The sequence below is a fragment of the Choristoneura fumiferana genome, chromosome Z, assembly GCF_025370935.1.
Source record: "Choristoneura fumiferana chromosome Z, NRCan_CFum_1, whole genome shotgun sequence".
Classification (NCBI taxonomy): Eukaryota; Metazoa; Arthropoda; class Insecta; order Lepidoptera; family Tortricidae; genus Choristoneura; species Choristoneura fumiferana.
In genome coordinates, this window is record NC_133472.1 from 7,438,833 (window position 1) to 7,458,957 (window position 20,125).

Genomic DNA, 20,125 nt, shown 5'->3' on the forward strand with positions numbered 1-20,125 from the left:
AAATATTTACTAAAATTATTGCAAAACAATTTGATATAAATAAAAAATATAATAAAACGAAGTTGCATGAAGCTTACATAAGTTTTGTGGTGTAAAATTTAAAGATACTCGTATAAATAAAACGTTGACAGACTTGAAACCTCTTTAGTCTGAAATAACATACAGAACTACCTCAAAGTGCCACAGCCCCTTACGACCCAAATATTAAAATAAATACATTTACGCCATTTTTCAGCTCAAATATTTTATTTCATGTCCCTTAAGCTATTTTATTTTAAAATAATAAATGTTGATAACAGCAAAAATAAGGGGCGTATCGTAACTTGAATACCTACTACCAATCGACAGAGAAAAAAAAACTCTAGTTTTCTATGTTTAAAAGTGATTTTTGGTATATTGTCCCTTACGCCAATTGAGACTTCCACCATCGATATATAATCTAAGGGTCAATTAAATTTAATTTACATTATTATTTAACGATACTTTTGAATTAACGTTAATTTTATGAATAGCTGATAACGTTACCATTTTTATACCGGTAAAAAGGTGTATAAGTAACGGTAAATCGTTTCACGTTAAATCTGTATGACAGCGATAACGTTACCAACTTTTTAACGGTATTTGAAGCCCTGGTCGGGATAGTTTGCTTACATTCGCGGTCCGACACCGACGAAACTCCCATCCCAGCTGCGCTACTAAGAAACTCGAAACTCGAAGTTCGTGTCGTGCGGTCCCTCTGACACTATACTATTTAACACGAGAGCGAGAGGGACGGTACGATACGAACTTCGAGTTTCGAGTTTCGTAGTAGCCCTGCAGCCCAGTTCGTCAGTCAACGAGTCGCCGCGCGAGCGAACACATCCGTAAATTGCGTGATGAGCCCCTGACTACCGCCGTTCAATCTCACCAATCTCGCCCGAGATCTCGTCATTTTATGCTACGGGATTTAATCTCGTAAAATGAGGCGAGATTGAGTGTCACCCTATTGGATGGAATAAATTAACTACTGCGCATTTTGAACATGAACTACTGCGATCGATGATGATGTAACTACTGCGTTGTTATTATCGTACCACTACCATGAGTTTACAGTGACCGTACGCGATAGCGACGGCGTAAATTATTTGTAGAGGCGCTGTACAATTCTCCATACAAATAAGTTACGCCGTCGCTATCGAGTACGGTCACTGTAAACTCATGGTAGTGGTACAGGGCAAAACTATTGCTGTTTATATGAGGCGTAACACAAATTATAACAACATTCGACTGCTGACTCTTCAAATGAAAAGGACATAATTTTTTTTTATGTAGTTGCAAAAGTTGTTTACATTTTTCTGAAGTATCATGAAGTGTTTCATGCTGATCATGGCTCTAGCCATTGACATTGGTAAGTGGCAAGTGGGCATATTTATATTTTAATACAACTTTTTCCATTCGGGGCCCAAAAATTCTTCATAAATCCCTTCCCATTGGATCTGGTTAGCATACGGGCGTGTTATTTTTGAAAAATACTCTTATTTATATCGAATTTCTAAAAAGATTATTTTCTAAGGATTTCGTATTGTGTACTGAATCTTCCAAGTTTAGGTATATTTTATACCTTAGGCTGCTATTTACACTTAAAATACTAATAATTTTCAAGCAATCTTAGCCGCTATAATTTTCCTTGTAAATTTGATATATTTACTACCATTCTGAATTTTGTCAAATTTTTCCACCCAACAGTTTAGATTTTAGAGGGGCGGGGGGGACGCTCGATTTCAATGAAAATTTGCACTTGAAAGTTGAATATTACGAAGAGATCACTGAATAGAAAAATTGTCTTAGCAGCCCCTCTCCCCTCCCCCCCCCCGCTCCACCAACCAACTCCCCATCACTACCTACTATTTGTGCTGTGCAATAAAAACATTTCCACTCAGACCGATCTTGTGCTTTTCGCATCCACCGCGATCCCGCGATCTTAACCAGGTCCTCGCTCCATCTTGTTGGAGGCCTACCGACAGCTCGTCTCCCGTTCCGCGGACGCCATTCGAGAATGCCGCATATGTGCCGCATTTCAGATTTATTTTAAAACACATTATTTTCTCACATGTTTTTTATTCTGTCAACAGTATCTCCTGATGGCACGTGTGTAAGCACGAACTCTTACATCAGCACAAACTCCCAGTGCTTTTCATCGACGGTGACCAACTCCTACATCAATAACAGCCAGCTCGACGCCACTACCTGTACAAACAGCCAATACAACGGCGCCCATGTAATGATTTCAACAACGACCAACTGCAACATCAATAACAGCCAGCTCTTCAGAACTACCTGTACCAACAGCCAATACAGCGGCGTCTATATAACGTCTTCAACAACTACTAATACACATATTTCAGGCCCTGGGTGCTCAATTTCCACTTGCACTATCAACGGGGGTATAGCTAGTCCATCTGCTTGTTGCAGGATTACTGGATGTATATTGAGTGCTATTATGTAAGGCCATGAAAGTCGCCATGAGAGTTTGGCCATTTCATATGTAAGTAGAATAGGCTAGTGTCCTAATAAATATAATGAGTCAGTTGGAATAACAAAAAAAAACCGGCCAGAGCGTGTCGGACACGCCCAGGATAGGGTTCCTTAGCCATTACGAAAAAATCAAATATTTTTCTAATTTTCGAAATATTTAATTTTAAAGTGCAAATTTTCATTAAAATCGAGCGTCCCCTCCTCTAAAATCAGAATGGTAGTCAAATATCAAATTATAGCGGCTAAGATTGCCTGAGAATTATTAGTAGTTTATAAGTAAATAGCAGCCTAAGGTATAAAATATACCTAAACTTGGAAGATTCCGTATAAAATACGAAATCCTTAGAAAAATATTACTTAATTTTTTCGTAATGGCTAAGGAACCCTATTTTGGCCGTGTCCGACACGCTCTTGGCCGGTTTTTTATTTTTCTACTTTCTCGGCGTGACTGATATGTATATTCACGCCAAATTACATTTTTCTAGTACTAACGGTCTCTGAGCTTAGCCGCGGACAGACAGACAGACTGGCAGACATGGCGAAACTATAAGGGTTCCTATTTGACCACGCATCCCTAATGAAGATATTACCAGTTAAAGCTCCGCGTGACAACACACCGTGAGATACTTTAGCACGTCGTGACGTCGTGGCCCCCACTTCCGAACTTTGACGCGCTTCACCCTTGTCATTTTTTGTTTGTGTGATTAAAGATAAAATATATGTACAATATTTTCTGATACTCTAATTGACGGACATAAGAGAATGATGATGATATTTTTTGTTATAGGTTTTGTTTTATTGCGAACCAGCATGCCATTTGCAGTGAATAAAACTACGTATGTGTATTTACTAATAATTTATAAATGTTATATACAATTTGGATGCATATATTTTGTGGATTTAGATTGGTCAAGGCTGTAGGTACCTACTTACTTATACATCGACTTTATGGTACTTGGCATAAATGTGTGTAAGTACATATTTTTGAAGTCTTGGTAACGTACAATACAGGTCTTGAGTGTACTACGAAATTACTACTCGTATTCGCTGCTCTATGCAAACTACTTATGTGTTGAATTGTATCATAAAAATGTGATATAGAATAGAATTGAAAAAAGCAATGTTTATATTTTTGTAGGCTTTTCTGGCATTAGAAAGAAAAGAAAAAAAGAAATCTTGTTTTTGTAAAACTTTTGTTTTTCTTATCTGTCACTTTGGTATTTCCCTTTGTGAGACACAGAGACGACACTTTTTGCTACGGATTATGGCAGGATGACAAACTCTTGCGCAGGGAAAGTTGCAAAAGTGTCCAGCTTTAAGCGATTAATAGCAGTTAAAAACCCTTCCAAATTGGTGCTCGAGCTCGAGTAGCAAGAGCCTGAAATAATTTAGTGAATACCTCGTAAGTTCATAAGTTTTGAGACGAATAAAAACATCTTTTTCTCGAAAACTATTTAATGTATTTAAACGAAATTTAGACAGTAGAATAATCATTATATTACATAAAAAATTAAATATAAAAATCAATGCCACTTTACGTTGTAATTTAATAACAAGAACGGGCTTACCTATCCAAACCAAATGTTTAGGCTTTGTTCGGACTATTTAGTAGATGGTTTATGTGAAGTTTGCACAAAATCGGTAGAGCGGTTCTTCATTTATCACATTTTTTGTATACGTAGCGAAGCACGTACCGGGCCGCTAGTTAAATATAAATGATTCAAAATGACGGCACGCATCTTTTTCAGCGGAATACGCTTCGTCTTAATCAGGGCTCGCTTGAGGGAGTCCAAATTTGGGAGACTTGCGACAAGCCTTCAGCTCCAAATCAGTCCACAGTGAGTAGTCCAGCAGGTTCAAGTCTGAACTTTGTGATGGCCATTCTTCCTTACTGATAAAACCGTCCTTTACTCGTAGCTAATTTTGTGTAGACTTCGCCTTGTGTGACGGAGCGGAATCTTATTGGCAGTCTTTATTTTTTAAAAGGGCTTTTGATAATGGTTTCACAACACATTCCAAAATGTAAGCCTGGTATTCTTGTGCCTTCACCTTAACAGTCTGTTGGCAAAAATGCAACTCCGTTGCACCTTCGTACGAAACATCCCACCACACCACACACTAGCTGGAAGATGGAGATGAGTATGCTGAATATTTCGCACAGAGACCTTTTTTGAGCATTTGGCATAAACTATGTTGTTTCGTAGATTGAACTTTTTTTGCGGCGGTTAAGATTTGGGCGGTAAGCCTCGGTAAGCGAAATCTTTTTGGGACCGTGTCTGCTTAGCCCTTCTTAAACGTTCCTTTAAACTAAGTAGTGATTTTATCTTCGACTGTAGGCCCTTGTTTTTAGATCATATATCAATATGTAATTTTCAACACAATAACTGTATTGTTTATGAGATAAATGAAAATATATATATAAATAAAAAATTACGGCTGGCTCCAAGACATTTTATGTGCCTCAAAATCTTCATAGGTTTCTTTCCAGCTTTATGTAGAGAAATCACTGTCGAGCGCAAACCATTCGTTTCCGCCATTTCAACAAAGAAATGAAAAGTAGTATTCGAATAGTTTTTTTTTTCTAATCAATAACGTTCTAAACTTAAAATTTAAATTGCTTTTCATCAGGCTGCCACTGCAATTTTTTTTCTTGGCCATTCAAAAATCGTCTCAAAACATAAGTTTCAGTTTTGAGTTCATGAACACACGAGGTAATACCGTGGCATAAAAAGTAACGTGGACGGTGACTTTATGCAAAGGGTTTGTACCTTTTTATTGATAAGGGCACTTCATACACACTCCTGTTTCCTTAGCTAAATTGTACCACTGTACTGTACAACCTCGAAAGTATTTCTGAGATTGTCGGACCTGACTGACTCTTGTAGTTTCTTCACTTTTAGCAGGGTCTCTTCATGAGACGAGAGGTTCTTAAGACGCTTCTCCAATCTGCCATGTTTTCTTGATGTTCCCGTTTGTGAAGTATCTGTGAGCAAAATGACATAATGTGGGTTAAAATAAAGCATTACCGTACGTTGGTAATAGGAAAGAGATATACGACTCCAATCAGAAGGTACAGAAAATTATTATTTTTTTTTTTATTCGACTGGATGGCAAACGAGCAAGTGGGTCTCCTGATGGTAAGAGATCACCACCGCCCATAAACATCTGAAACACCAAGGGTATTGCAGATGCGTTGCCAACCTAGAGACCTAAGATATTACGAGTACAAACACAGATTTACCAGGTGATGGTAGTTCGACCTATTCCTTAAAGGGGTAGATTCATGAGCTTATTTGCAATAATAATTTTGTATCATTTAAATTGTCTTTTTTAAAACAATAACCGCCTTTCGCCAAAGGTGGGAGCAATAGGTACTCAAACTTCCTTGAAACATGTCTAATATTGACAGCCAAAGATCGTCTTGTCGATGACATAAACATCACTGCTCTTTCTCAGATTACTGCCAGAACTATTTCCTTATTAAAAGTCTAACATTTGGGATCTCGGGCTATCTTGTTGATGATTCTAATCTAGATTCCAAATAAATTATCATACCTGACTGAACTATGCAAACTTCTTTGGCATTATTTTCTATTCTTTCTAGTTGATAAAACTCTGAAATACATGTCACATTTATTCGGTGAATCCTAGGAAAGCCGAGCAGCATGAAGACATATTGTTATAATAAAATACCTGGTGTTTGCGATGCAGATTCTTTAATACCAACTTGAACGTATTGAGTCTCCGTTTGATCTGCACAAAAGTCAAAGTAAACATTTTTGTATTAAACTTATGCAATTATGATAATTATGTTTTTTCTATATTTTCTATTTTCAACGGGTTATTCACTTGTAGATAGAGAAAAATCATGGGACAACTACTTGCAGTTTAGTGTCAATATCGTCCGCTGTCCACACAACATTCAATGATTACTTTACTTACTGCGTGAAGAACGCCGGCGTTTCTCAGCTTGTCCCTGTACCGTCTTGAATTGAGGATTCTCTTTCGTTGCACTGCCATATGTCGCTTTTAAATCTGTAGAAAACAATGGTTTGTCTTAGAAATAATAATAATCTATAAAACCTTTAAACGAGCAATTCTTGTTTCATTCATTTATTTAACTTATTACGTGTCGTGCGTGTTGGCGGCGTGGTGGCAAAATGGCGGAAGTAAAAACTTTGTCTGTGAACATCTGCCAAACGTCAGTTGTCAAACCAACCATTCAGGACCTCTCGAGTAATTTCACTTTAGCGCGAAAGTTTAAATTTGAGATCCGATAAATGTTTATGTACAGTGTAATGTACACTGGGTGTTTAGGTCAAAATTTTATGGCTTAATTCTGGGCGATTGTGCTAAGTGTCACTTTGTACAATTTGGTGTTCATTGGGCGGCACGAGGATATACTTTATATAAAGATCAATTTAAGGAAACATTTGTTAGCTACAATTAAAAAATTCTCAAAAATTCTTAACCAACTCATAACGCAACAAACACGAATGCTACAGACAACTTAACATTTCCGCACCAACATGAGACAATTATCTCCCTCCTGTGATCAGTGCCTTGTACTCCCCTTGTATATTCGACCAAGAAAGTGCTTTGCCAATTTTAATGACAGTTCCTACTTCAGAAATCCCATTAATATTATAAATGCGAAAGTTTGTGTCCGTTTGTTTGTTTGTTACTTCATCACGTCAAAACCGCTGAACCGATTTAGATGCAATTCGGTACACATATAGTTTGAGTCCCGGGGAAGGACATAGGATGGTTTTTATCCCGGGAAATTGCACAGTTCCCGCGGGATAGCCATAAACGAATTCTCCGCGGACGGAGTCGCGGGTAACAGACTAGTAAAACAATAAGGCTGATTGTCATAATTGACTTGTGAGTGAAAATAGGCTTTGACGTTCTAAGCGCTACAAATGACCTTAGGGTGGCAAAGAAATTTCTTGGTCGACTATACTCACCTTTGAGTTTCTGTGTCAGAGCCTCGAACCTCTCCTCGGTAAGCTGTCGTTTCTCGTTGTCCTTTGTCATCTTTACTCGGACGTTGTGGAAGTATTTGTCGTATATCCGCAGGCCGGTTTCTGACGTCACATATTTTCTGAGCAGGTCTGATTTCGCGCCCAGAAACAGCAAGTCTTTTATCTAGAATTGTTGAAGGGAGAAATTGTAAACGATAACTATACACTGCGTGCGATTTTAGCTAACCGCTGTGCGGTGCGCGTGGCAACTGTTCATTGCACAAAGAAATTAGTCTCCCCGGCCGTTCGTTCTTTCAGTGAACCAATCTTTCTGTCATCGCCCTTGCCATTTGTTGCGGAACAAAGACTATTGACAAAATGGGAATACTAAATAAATATTAGTATTATTACTAGTTTGTACTTATTAGTAGTATCTAATCCTTTATAGTATAAAATAAGTACGCACGCACGCACGCACGCACACACACACATATATATGCACATATCTATAGACATGTTTTTCCGCCCATAGAAACTGACATGAGCTACTATGGGTGTGTAGATGAAAAACCGGGGCGGTATTTCCATGTCGGTATTATCCGAGCCGGTAAAAGAGTGTCGCCTGTCAAAACGAACGAGTCAAAGACACATAAATTCTTTTTAATGTTTTTTATTTTGGACTATGGAACAAGCCGTAACCGACCGGACTATCGTAATTTGGCAGTAAAGAAAACTCTTTAATTTTTTATTATTAATTGATGCTACTTAAAAATCTGATATTTTTTTCTGTTAATAAGTAGAAAGGTTATTCCTATCGATAAAAAAAGTTTCAAGCGTTTGTAAAATGTTCATCCATTCACCATTGCGACCACAATGCACGAGCTGAGCTAGCGAAGTGCCAATACCAAATTAAGTTATTAAATCAACGTTATTGTTAAAACAAATGTAAGTACATTCATGTTTGGGGAAGTTTAATTAGTAATGGCACCCATTTCAAAAATGTATTGTTTAAGAGGAAGGCGCTTGTGAATCGGTTCATACCTCCTCCTTGATGTGTTCAGGCAGCCGGCGACTGTGTGGCTGCGCGTTGAACAATTGAGCATCGAGCGGGTGGTCGTGGTGGTTGCAAGAGTAAACCACCGTCAAGTAAGTCGGCTCAGAGTTTAGACGCCGCAGCCTGATCTGACAGGGGCACTGGGTTGTCAACTTGGCTCTGGAAGTTGGAGAAATGTAGCTTTGAGTGCGCTTCGCTGGTCTAATAATACTTATGTGGGTATTTCTCATTTTTGTGCATACAGCCATTGCCATATATGTCACTAATATAATAACTCTCTAATATTTCAATGCAACGCGATGGAAATTGTCGTTACGGTGTCACGCTACTGGTGTCGATTTAATGAAACCTGCTAAGTCTTCAAAAATTGTTAGAAATAGAATGCGAAAAAAATGTACCAAGAGGGCGATTTTGAGGCGCGTCGACAATTTCTAAACCAAGACTAATTTCGCTTAATCGGGTTACGTGCAGCAGTTCCTTTCTTTTCATACTAATAATTCTCCTTTTCTCTCAAGCAGAGGGTCGTGGGTTCAAACCACGGCTCGCACCTCTGAGTTTTTCGAAATTCATGTCCGGAATTACATTTGAAATTTGCCACGAGCTTTGCGGTGAAGGAAAAACATCGTGAGGAAACCTGGACGAACCTGCGAAGCGATTCAATTGTGCGTGCGAAGTTCCCAATCCGCACTGAGCCCGCGTGGGAGCTATGGCCCAAGCCCTCTTGTTCTGAGAAAAGGCCTGTGCCCAGCAGTGGGACGTATATAGGCTGGGATGATGATGACGATGATGAATTCTCCTTTTTAGAACTGCTGCGAATAATCCGTCAAGTCACTAAATAAGTGAAAAAATGAGCATAAAATAGATCAATTACCTTTTTCGTAATCCTTTGGCTTGATAAGCGTTCTTAGACGCCCTGTGCTTCCCGAATACGCATTTGTACACATAAAACTCGGGCACCTTTCCGCTTTCTACCAAAGAATAGTAGAAGAACCAACGGCTCGCACGCTCGTTAATGTATTTCAGGAAGACCTGGTGTGTCAGGAACTTGGCGCCAGGTAAAATTACGTCTGCATCTGACAACATCGTCAGGTCATCGTGACCCAAGCATATCCGTAGGGGCGGGGGGGTGTCTTCGGAGTCGGGAGCTTGAAGATAAAGGTGTTTCTATTAGTCATAGTGGGCTGATTAGCTAGAGCTAGGATTTTATGGGCAATTGTGATGGAAAATTCTCGAGAATATCCTCTCAGAGAGATTTGCTTTAGGTTCTCGAGGAGATTCGTTTTGGAGAGAAAGCACAAATATTGTATAAAATACATTCCTTTGGAATAGTTGGAACTTAAATTATAAATAAATTGTCACGAGCTTGTACTGTCGGGAATAATCTTGAATATATAGGTTAAATTAACATACTTTTTTTCATACATAAATTAGATGATACAAGCGGTGCTAATTAGGTAATAAATTAGAAAAAGGTACTAGATATTATGACACATTTGAAAGCTTTTTTTATATATGTAGGTAATTACACCTTAAAACCTGCCTTATTTTACCTAATGATTAACAATCTGCCATCCCTACTAATATTATAAATGCGAAAGTAACTCTGTCTGTCTGTCTGTCTGTCTGTCTGTCTGTCTGTCTGTCTGTCTGTCTGTCTGTCTGTCTGTTACCCTTTCACGTCGAAACCACTGAACCGATTTTGATGAAATTTGGTATATAGGTAGTTTGAACCCCAAGGATCAACATAGGATACCTTTTATTCCGGTAGAGGGCGCCACCGCGCGATAACCTAGATCCGCGCAGACGTAGTCGCGGGCATAAGCTAGTTTCTTATAAACGGACTGTACGCACAGTGACTTTCTAAGAATGTTTTGTGATCTATCTGACAGCTGAACATTTTCTATACAAGAATATAACGCCCCAGAAAATATTCTCGACCCATCGATACACTTACACATATTTACTAATTAGAAAGGTCTAGGGTTTGCGTTAAGTCGTTTTTACAGGTGGAGTACTAACTATTGCCAAAAATATCTGCGATGATCCGATCTCGTAATGCTTTCTAAAATATACTGAGCGGCAAAAAATCTGACCCTAAAATGTATGCAAATAATAGGTAATTTTGCATGTAGAGTGGGCCAAATTTTGTGCCGCTGAGTATATACATTACAATACTACTTTACAATATCATTTAATATATACCTATGTCTTGCTCGGTTTCGCTCTTTCACTTTAAAATGTCTATAACAGTCGATACATACCTTTTATATATTCTTGACAATTTATCGCCTCCTTGGTCATACATTTTTGACTGTAACTGTAACAATCAGTAATAATATTAAATAAGTAATCGGCTTGCTTTAAGCAACGGTTCTCATGATCAAAAGTAGTTTTAAAAATGAAAAACAAGTAATCAAAAGCTTAGGCCCTTAAGACGACTTAACCCAAAAAAAGCGCCGCCAGGGAGCAGTGGCGCGTCGATTATGGTTTCTATTCATGCGCGGTCGAAATGCTCGCCACACAGTAAATCCTGACAGATTGCACAACTATGAAGTTTCCTAATGTTGACAACACGAATCACAGGCAAAAATGCGGTGCTGACAGTTGCGAAAAACTAACCTAACCTAACCTTTGCAGGTGGTAGAACCTTGTGCAAGGTCCGCCCGGATTGCTACCACCATCTTACTCGCTAATCCTGCCGAGAAGCAGCAGTGCTTGCACCTTTGTGTTTCGGCGTGGAGAGTAAGACAGCCGGTGAAATTACTGGCACTTGAGCTATCCCATCTTAGGCCTCTAGGTTGACAACGCATCTGCAATAGCCCTGGTGTTGCAGATGTTTATGGGCGGTGGTGATCTCTTACCATCAGGAGACCCAGTTGCACGTTTGCCATCCAGTCAAATAAATAAAATAAAAAAACCTAACTTGGTTAGGTTTAATCCCGATTGGTCTTCAAAATCGCCGTCTACATAATAAGGGGTCTCTATCTGTTTACATAATTGTGGAAAGACAATGTAATTTTTGTCATAATCAGGGATCGTAAAATGCGAGCAAAATGACGCTGATTGATGCTGATTGTACGTTAGCCCTTATAGCTAAAGTTATTAATTAGATATTATACAAAACACTTACCGATTTATTTGTGTTTCTTTGTTCGCTCTCTGTGTTAGATCATTGCTATTTCCACTTTCATATTTAATGTATTGATGGTCCACAAAGTAATATTTATTAAAGATATCCATATCAGCATACACTGCTGGACCCGCGTGGGTAGGGGACAGGCTAAAAAAATAACAAGGAGCAATTTGTGTGTATACCCCATTTATAAATTATACTTGCAGCTTTACACAACTAATAATTCCAATCGTCCTGAAACTGGGACTTAGCGCGAAGTCAATATACCAATAACAGTGCTTATTAACAATAACAGCGCAGTTTCTCGCGGTGCCTACTAAAATTCGGGAAGACATCAGGAAGAAATATTAGTTCTGTTAAACTGTACGCGACCATGCTAAATAATGAATAATTTATTGTATATTCTAAGCTCGATACCACATACCATTAGTCATCCCCAAATTACGTCAGCCATTGAAAGTGAACCCCCTCTGGCATCGACATCTATTTACGTTACGGCACTAGACTGGCTGTTTAGAACAAAACGCGCGGCACATCAATTATCAATATTACTGTGACAGATTCCTGTCACGGACGTCAACAAACTACGGTGAACTGTTCACAAAAGCGCGCTGTGAACTAATTTTGTGCGCCGTTTTGATGTAAGAAACATGCAGTCTAGTACATAGATGACAATGCCCTCTGGTTGGTGATTTGTAGCAAAATAACAAAATGATTGTGATTTTCATAGTAACAAGAGTGACAAAGGGGAAAGGGGATATCTAAAATCTAATACCTTTAAACGTGCAAATATAATCAGAATCTCGGAAACGGCTCCAACGAATTTTCGGGGGTGACAAATCGATCTAGTTTGGTCTTATCTCTGGGAAAACGTTTATTATCGAGTTTCAGCCCAGGTACTTCGTAGATTTCTCCTTCCCGAGAAAAAGAGTAATGCAATGACACACACCCAGTCAGCCATTGAGAAAGAGATCGAAGTGATCCTATAAGAGTTCCATTTTTTCCATTAAAGGTACCTACAGAAAGCTAAGATCGAAAATCTTTATACCTTTTATCACAATTCACAATACTGTCACTTAGTACTGTAATCCTTGGCCTGTTATTGCTTTTCATATCTTGATCTGGATCAAGCTCACAATCAGCTGTCGCCACTACCATATTACCGTTAGCTGCTACTACATCTTCAGTTGATTTAATATTTACTTCCTCAATTTCAGCCTGCGTTTCTTGTACACAGCGCCAATCTAACGTGTATATATTATCGGTAATATTCTCTACTAGCTCACTAAATCCCGTCCCTTCTTCGAGAAATCCGTCTTTCATATTGCTTACGGCCATAGTGTTTTCGTAATTTGTAATCAGCTGCATTATAGCTGAACTATTGGTGACCGGTGCGCCATTCTGCTCACATAGTACGCCCTCATCATTTATATATTGAACTATAACGTCGTGATTATTGAGGTCTACATTAGAATCGAGAAGGTTATCAAAGACATTGGCATCTCCTGGTCCTTTTAATTTAATATTTACATCGTCATCTATTGTTGTATCCAAGGAATTGTTTTTATCTGTAAGTATAAAAAGGTATGTATTTGAAAAGAAAATAGGAATAGTTCATTACTGCCCAGGCCAATGCCAAAGAGGTAGTTTAGATAACTAATAGTAATAAACTGCGAATGATCCTAAAAACAACAGAGACAAACAAAAAATTAGTCCAGGAAAGACCAAGACAAAAAACTTACTTAGAGCTTGTTCACACTTGTGTTTTTGCCGGCTGTTTCCCGGCGGAGCAGGAACGCGTCGTTCACACGGCGAGCACGCTGCGATATCGTGTGCCTCCGCGTGGACGCCAACATTAGTGACCGTACGTGGCTTGATCGCCGCGTCCACGCGACGGCACCGCGGCGGCACGCAGGCGGCGAATAATCGCGAAGAAATCTCAGGGTGCGATGTATGCACGGCGCGTTCCCGATCCGCCAAGAAACCGCCGGAAAAAACGCTAGTGTAAACAAGCACTTAGAGAGAGACAAGTTACATAATTTGACAAAAAAATAAAGTGACGGATAAGGTCACGAACAAGACGAATAATTAAAGAACCAGTAGGTATGACGAATAAAGAATTAGACGAAATGAGAAGTCAATGAAACACAAATGAGACGAGACATTAGGTACATTACATAAAAGAGTAATACCTTGATATATTGGTAATGTAACTTGAAGGAATTGTAAAATTAAATAGGTACAGTCACCAGCACCAATATCTGACACAACAAGCGTGCATAAATATCTGATACGACTCTATTTCTAGGGCCGGAAGGACGTGCCAGATATTTTTGCACGCTCCGCTGTGGCAGATATTAACGCTGGTGACTGTACTAAATAGGTGGGTACGTGTACTAACCATCTTTTGCATTCCCTTGCGATTTTCGTCGTTTACACTGTTCAGAGTTGTTACTTTTGATTCCATGTGCTACATGAGAATCTTTTTCTGAAAATTAATTAACAACTTAACAAGATTATGTAAGTACTTGAGTAACCTAAAATTGAGCAGTATCTAAATCGCGCTTACGCTTGCCAGCTCAACCCGCCCCGCGATCACTTAGATATTTTGTAATTCTGCGCATTAACGGTGACTGCTATAGGTACACGTACCACGGGTTGTAGTTCGTACGGGAAAAGATACACGATCATACAAGTTCTATTAGACATTAAAGTGATCTATTTGACATTAAATTATTTGTAATTGTTTTCACTTTGTGTCCTGAACAGTTCCGAGCGAGCAATCGTTCGCTCTTGCAGTAGATAAAAACACTTGGGCGTTCGAACGTGAATTTCGAATTCAGTGATGATCGGCAGGACTCGGCGAACGATTGCTCGCTCACTCATTCATTCAGTGAAAACGTCCATCTTTGGAACAATGTCCCACCCAGCTCGGTTAATAAATTGTCATTTCTTGTTACTCTCTGTTTAAAAAAATTAGACGCCTGACACCTTTTTTGCTTTTTTTTTATAAAATTCCGATTTTTACAAACGCTGCACTAGCTAAAAGTAAATCACCACCGGTCATGATCGCTGGTGAAAACTCTGCCAGCGAACTGTTCGGTACGATTTTTTGTTCGTTTCCTCATTGAATGAAAACAAATGTTTTGTGTTTCGAGCGAGCTTCGGCATAGCAGCACATTATGCTCTGAGCACTAGGTGAAAACGCACCTTTATAGGCTAAATTGAATAAATATATATATTGACTTTGGATGGAATGCCGTGCGCGACGATCATTCGCCAGCGGGCAAAACGTTCAGTTCCGAACATTCACGAAAACAAATGACGCCGCCGACCCATAGTGCAGCAGGGCTACTACGAAACTCGAAACTCGAAGTTCGTGTTGTTCGGTCCCTCTCGCTCTCGTATTAAATAGTATAAGTGTCAGAGGGACCGCACGACACGAACTTAGAGTTCCGCCCGTGCGACATACGATGTTTTTCATCACATTTGTGAGTAACAATTTTATTTCTAAAAGAAAAAATATAATTCTTCCAAATATTGGCGATACCTTGGGCTGCGCTCTTGGCAGCGCCGCCCTCCCCCTCCCCCTCCCGCAGCACGCGCCGCAACGTGCGTGTGCGTGTGGGCCTGCAGCAGCGCGCGCAGCAGCTTTAGTACGGGCATGGACTCATTTACCGACCTTGGGCTTCATGGCAAGCAAATTTTACGCGCAATGACTCATTTACCGACCACGGGTTTCATGACAAGCACATTAAGGTCGAGGGTTGTATTTGGGGGGTTGCAACCAAGGTAGCCTGCATGTTACGACACTGTTTACGAGCAAGTGTGATAAAAAACTATTAGACATATTTTAGACGAGACGTAGGTAAGCCGCGGTTACCGCCAAAGGTTAGTTGTTTAGATAGTTCTTACTCACCCGAGTCTCGTTTTAAAGCCACGTCCATGGTTTCTTTGTAAGCACCCCGGATTGCTGAAAACAAATTAAGCACAATTTTAAATATTATATTTTCTATTATTTCAAACGATATTTATGAAAATAACAGATACTTACTTGCTATTAGATCTTTAATGTATTGTCTTCGCTCAACCGTTAAATTTCTTTGCATTGTTTTCCTTTTGAATTTGTAGGCATATGATGCTATATGTCTTCTCTTTATTGTTAGGCCAACTAGGGAGTGGATGTACTTTTGAATGAGATCTGTCTCTAATCCGAGGTAAGCCAGGTCTAAAATCTGTGTGACATAAAAATTAATAAACACAATTAAATTGCGCACACACATAATTAATTGCGTCGGTCAGGGTTGGTCCAGGCTCTATATTAAGAAATAAAAAATTCGAACTTCGTATCTTGCCGTTTCGCTGACGCTAATGCTATTTAATATGAGAATGAGAGGGACGGTACGATACGAACTTCGATTGTCGAATTTCGTAGTAGCTCTCCAGACCACGCCTCAAGAATCGCTCCGTATAGCATTTATCTTGCCCGCGACTGTCTGGGAAGAATTCGTTTATCGCTATCCCGCGCGAACTATACATTTTTCCGGGCTGAAAACTATTATCTGTAGACAACGCCAGCAGCAGCAGCAGCAGTGCAAAACTCGAACTTCGTATGTTGCTGTCCGCGAGTGAAAGGGACGGTGCGATACGAACTTCGATTTGCGAATTTCGTAGTAGCCCCTCAGGGGTAGAGCAGGAGGAACGGTCGCTCAAGGCGCCAGATGGTAAGGGGTGCCATTTTCCAGTTTCCAGTGCAGAATAAAATTATGATGGCACCTTTTGAGAGGCACGGAAACTGTAGACCATCTCGCTCTACCTTGATCAAGGGCGAGTGCCGGCGCTGTATGTAGACCCAGGGTTTAAAAGTATTCCCAGTTCAAATTTCATATGAATCGGTTCCGTGATTTAAGTGTCAAACAGACAATCAAGCTTTGTAATTTTAAGAAGTATGGATTACAGCTGAGTTCAGTAACCTTTGTTTGATTCACTTTATCCCAACTTTTCTCCTTACAATAGCGGTAAAAGCAACAAGGTACTTCCGGCCTGAGGCTGGCTTTACCCAAATATTTACGTACCACATCCTTGACTTCTTGAGGTAGATATTTGGCGTGCGGGTACTGGTAAAACGCCGACTCCGTAAGATCGTGGTCGTGGTGATTGCACACATAGTACACAGCAACCTTTTTTGTGTCTTGGTCAACAGCTAGCCGTATTTTGCAAGGGCAAGCAGTGGTCCGCCTGTACAAAATTCATACACTTTTTTTGTCAATCTAATCCTGGCAAGATAATTAAACGGAACTTTTAGGGCCTACGCTGCGGGTGCAGGTAAAATCCGTCGCACGCGACGCGTATGGTGTTGCCATATGAAAAAAATAAAAATCCTGACATCACCCTAAAAGTCCTGACATTTCTTGTAACAGAGATTACGCAGTACTACGCTAGCTGCTCACTGTTTATTATTGAGATCTCTTTAGCTGTAATGTAACTTATCCTATGTTAAATTGCTTTGAAAGAAGTATTATTAATTTTGTTGATTAGTTACTACTTAATTTATCATTTCATTTCACTCATAAAAATCGGAGTAATCATCAACACAAATGTTAATTATTTTTTTCAAATGAGGTCATTTCTAAAAATCCGGAGACTTGGCCGGAATCCTGACAAAGGGTCAAAAACCCGGACATGTCCGGTCAAATCCTGACGTATAGCAACCCTAGATGCGTAGCGCTGCTCATACTATTTTCCAATAGGCCACCCGCTCCGTACAATACAAACCACGTCAACTAGCGTAGCGTCGACAAAATTCTACTTTTTGATCTAAGTAAATATTCAAGCATAACACACAGACTATCTATAATATAAAAGTGAACCGCCAGAAAGGACAAAAAACGAAACAGAGCAGGATAGCGCTCTAAAACACCATTTTCACACGTTTCTCCCAAACAACACATTATTTCTCTGGAATTTTAAAGCAATTCGATTCTTTGACCTTAGGAATCGCAAAAAACTTGAGAAAATATGATATTGGGTGGGTACATTTTGTATATTACGCAAAATAAAATCACAAGTTCGAATTTCGAGCCAAAAACGAGCGATCTATTATCTATGCAAGTGTTGCCATTCAGGGAAAAAGAAATATTCATTATCCTGCATTGCAGTCTGTAAAGTCCCTCTAACACTTATACTCTTTCATTGCCGCGCGTTTCGTAGTAGCCGTGCAGATTACGTACTTTGCTGCGATGCCGACGCTTCTGCAGAACAGACACTCATCGGCGTCAGCGGCATCCAGGGAAAGCTAAATTAGAAGCCCATCGGCGTTTTCGGCACTCCAGTTGCAGATTTGCAGATATGCATAAGAAACAGTGTTCGTAACCTTTTGTGATTTTATATTATCACTGTTTTTGTACAGAAGTAATGTATTTTGTCGGTTCGTATTTAAAGCCTGACCAAAAATATATGACTATTCGCCATGTTGCGGAATTTCATTGGAACTAATTTCTTACACTGGCTATTATTTTAATGATTGTCAGTAGACATGGGTAATGTCGACTATGCAAAGTGATCTGACTCACTAAATACAGCTCCGGTGTCAGTACCGAATCCGCTTATTGAATCCGACTCCTTTATTGACTCCGGTTCTTTGACCCAAATAAATAAACAACCAGGGTAAGTTAAATGAAAGCTTATAATAACAATAAATATAAAAGTGTAATAATAGTGTGCATGTTAGCATGCTTGAATACACAACAAATCATGCAAGTGAATTTAAAAAGGCGAAATTGGTTCAAAATATTGTAGAAATTAATATTTTACTTACTTCTTTTGCTTCCTAATAATATGTGCTTTGGGTTTAAGCTTATATGCCATACAAATACAATTGTACTCTAATAAATTTTTCTTACTAGTCCGACACACATAATAGTAAGACCATCTTTTAGCATTATCGTTAATATATTTCCGAAAGGCCTCTCGAGACTCAAAAACGTTCCCCAACTCAACCAGAGTCTCATCATAGTGTTCTGTTAATTTTGTTAATTCTTCAGTTGTATGACAACAGCCTTTTATTATTATTTTAGGTTTTCGATGATCTATTAACCCAGTTTCAGAGGAACTGGAGCCATCTTCAAAATTGCTTGGATTATCAATTTCATTCTTTGGTTCTTTTTCGTTTACAATTGGATCCTCTAGGACTCCAGTGTTACAGTCTACATTTTCTGTGCAATGATTTGGCGCGTGAGCATCAATATGATTGAAACACATTAATCTTTTTGCATCCATTTTCGGCATAAACCGCTTCAATTTTACCACTTTGACTACTTTGGGTTCTGTAATCATGAATAAATTATTTAATATTTTGTCTAAATAATACAAATACAGTATCCCACGGCTATGCCACATGAAAGGAAAGTATCTTAATTATTGTACCAAAGATAGATAATATTGTTGAAGGAAGACTTCATTTGCATCATGCTATCTTAGTTAGAAAAAAAAACCTTATTGTTGAGCCTTTTGGGTGGGTTTGATTGAACTTTTTTTTAATAATAATAATGTGTTGTTCCAGACATTTTTTTCTAATTACAATACAATATCTAAATACCTTCCCTTTCCCTTAAAGCGGCATAGCTGTGGGACACCTGTATACAGTCAAAAAGGTTTACATTGACACCAGTTATAGCAATGTACGGATACTGGTTACAATCTCATAAATTACATGTAAAGACGTTTGCTTAAATGATGTAACCTTATTCTTTAAAAACTTCTTATTCTTATTCCTTTATATTATAACCAAATAAAACAGTTTTGACTGTACATATATCGAATTAATACACTTACTTGATCTAGCTTCACTATTTTTATTTATTTTACTAGCATCCATCATCTTACAAGAGGTTACCAGTATACAAACACACTCACCATACACTCATTCTCATCTGTGCTCTCATATCTATGGTTTGATACCTGCAAATAAACACAACACTAGATGAAAACCCGGCTGCGCTCGGGTAAAATGTAGACTCGAATAATGTTTGAAAAAATTTTGCCAGTAAAGACTGTCTACTTATCGAAAAATCTGACGTATATTCCAGCCTTAATTATTATCACAAACACTTTAACGGCTAACCTACGTATCGGTATTTCACCAGTAGATTTTCTCCTAAATCTTATTTGCCTAAGTAACAATGATGTCTCTGTCTCATAATCAAAGAAATTAGACCTAAAGGGCCCCATATACGGTACGATTCGTCTGTGCGATCGATCTGATGAAAATCGATGAATCGTACCGTGTGGGGCCCTTAAGAGGTCACAATGGAGAACGAAATGCAAACTTGTGACACCTGTGACACGTGATGACGTGACACTAACGCCACTTTGATGTGATGACTTTGACGTGTTTACTCGCAACGACATTATAATACTTAGTAATTTATTCAAGTTTATATTGAAAATACTCGATAATCC

General features: G+C 39.0%; 2 protein-coding genes across 9 annotated transcripts; one reads left to right on the top strand and one right to left on the bottom strand.

Moving 5' to 3' along the window:
* The first annotated feature begins 822 nt into the window (after window positions 1-822).
* Window positions 823-3,300, top strand: LOC141445339 (uncharacterized). Of its 4 annotated transcripts, none has more exons than XM_074111155.1 (3): window positions 823-1,046; window positions 1,205-1,387; window positions 2,112-3,300. In XM_074111155.1, the coding sequence occupies exons 2-3, from the start codon at window positions 1,345-1,347 to the stop codon at window positions 2,483-2,485; spliced, it is 417 nt and encodes a 138-aa protein (XP_073967256.1). In that variant the 5' UTR covers window positions 823-1,046; window positions 1,205-1,344; the 3' UTR covers window positions 2,486-3,300. The 4 variants fall into 4 exon arrangements, with proteins under 4 accessions (XP_073967256.1, XP_073967266.1, XP_073967276.1 ...); XM_074111165.1 differs by having other exon boundaries at window positions 1,213-1,387; XM_074111175.1 differs by having other exon boundaries at window positions 1,239-1,387.
* A 95-nt stretch (window positions 3,301-3,395) lies between these two features.
* On the bottom strand, window positions 3,396-19,626 carry LOC141445311 (uncharacterized). Of its 5 annotated transcripts, XM_074111117.1 has the most exons (17): window positions 19,499-19,582; window positions 18,483-18,990; window positions 16,741-16,903; window positions 15,720-15,900; window positions 15,585-15,638; window positions 14,067-14,153; window positions 12,714-13,233; window positions 11,663-11,812; window positions 10,794-10,849; window positions 9,404-9,677; window positions 8,520-8,691; window positions 7,482-7,662; window positions 6,457-6,549; window positions 6,208-6,267; window positions 6,070-6,129; window positions 5,283-5,497; window positions 3,396-4,636 (listed from the first exon to the last, which is right to left on the bottom strand). In XM_074111117.1, the coding sequence occupies exons 1-16, from the start codon at window positions 19,542-19,544 to the stop codon at window positions 5,328-5,330; spliced, it is 2,775 nt and encodes a 924-aa protein (XP_073967218.1). In that variant the 5' UTR covers window positions 19,545-19,582; the 3' UTR covers window positions 3,396-4,636; window positions 5,283-5,327. The 5 variants fall into 5 exon arrangements, with proteins under 5 accessions (XP_073967218.1, XP_073967234.1, XP_073967210.1 ...); XM_074111133.1 differs by lacking the exon at window positions 3,396-4,636 and having other exon boundaries at window positions 5,129-5,497; window positions 19,580-19,626; XM_074111109.1 differs by lacking the exon at window positions 3,396-4,636 and having other exon boundaries at window positions 5,129-5,497.
* Between the last annotated feature and the right edge of the window lie 499 nt (window positions 19,627-20,125).

Bases quoted from the DNA above. Each gene is read 5' to 3' on its own strand.
- LOC141445339 (XM_074111155.1), top strand. From the start codon at position 1,345: ATGAAGTGTTTCATGCTGATCATGGCTCTAGCCATTGACATTG. The intron at 1,388-2,111 runs GTAAGTGGCAAG...TTCTGTCAACAG, and splicing joins GGCTCTAGCCATTGACATTG to TATCTCCTGATGGCACGTGT.
- LOC141445311 (XM_074111117.1), bottom strand. From the start codon at position 19,544: ATGATGGATGCTAGTAAAATAAATAAAAATAGTGAAGCTAGATCAA. The intron at 10,850-11,662 runs GTAAGTGTTTTG...TGATTGTTACAG, and splicing joins AAAGAAACACAAATAAATCG to TTACAGTCAAAAATGTATGA. The intron at 9,678-10,793 runs GTATGTATCGAC...TTTATCTTCAAG, and splicing joins TTGTCAAGAATATATAAAAG to CTCCCGACTCCGAAGACACC.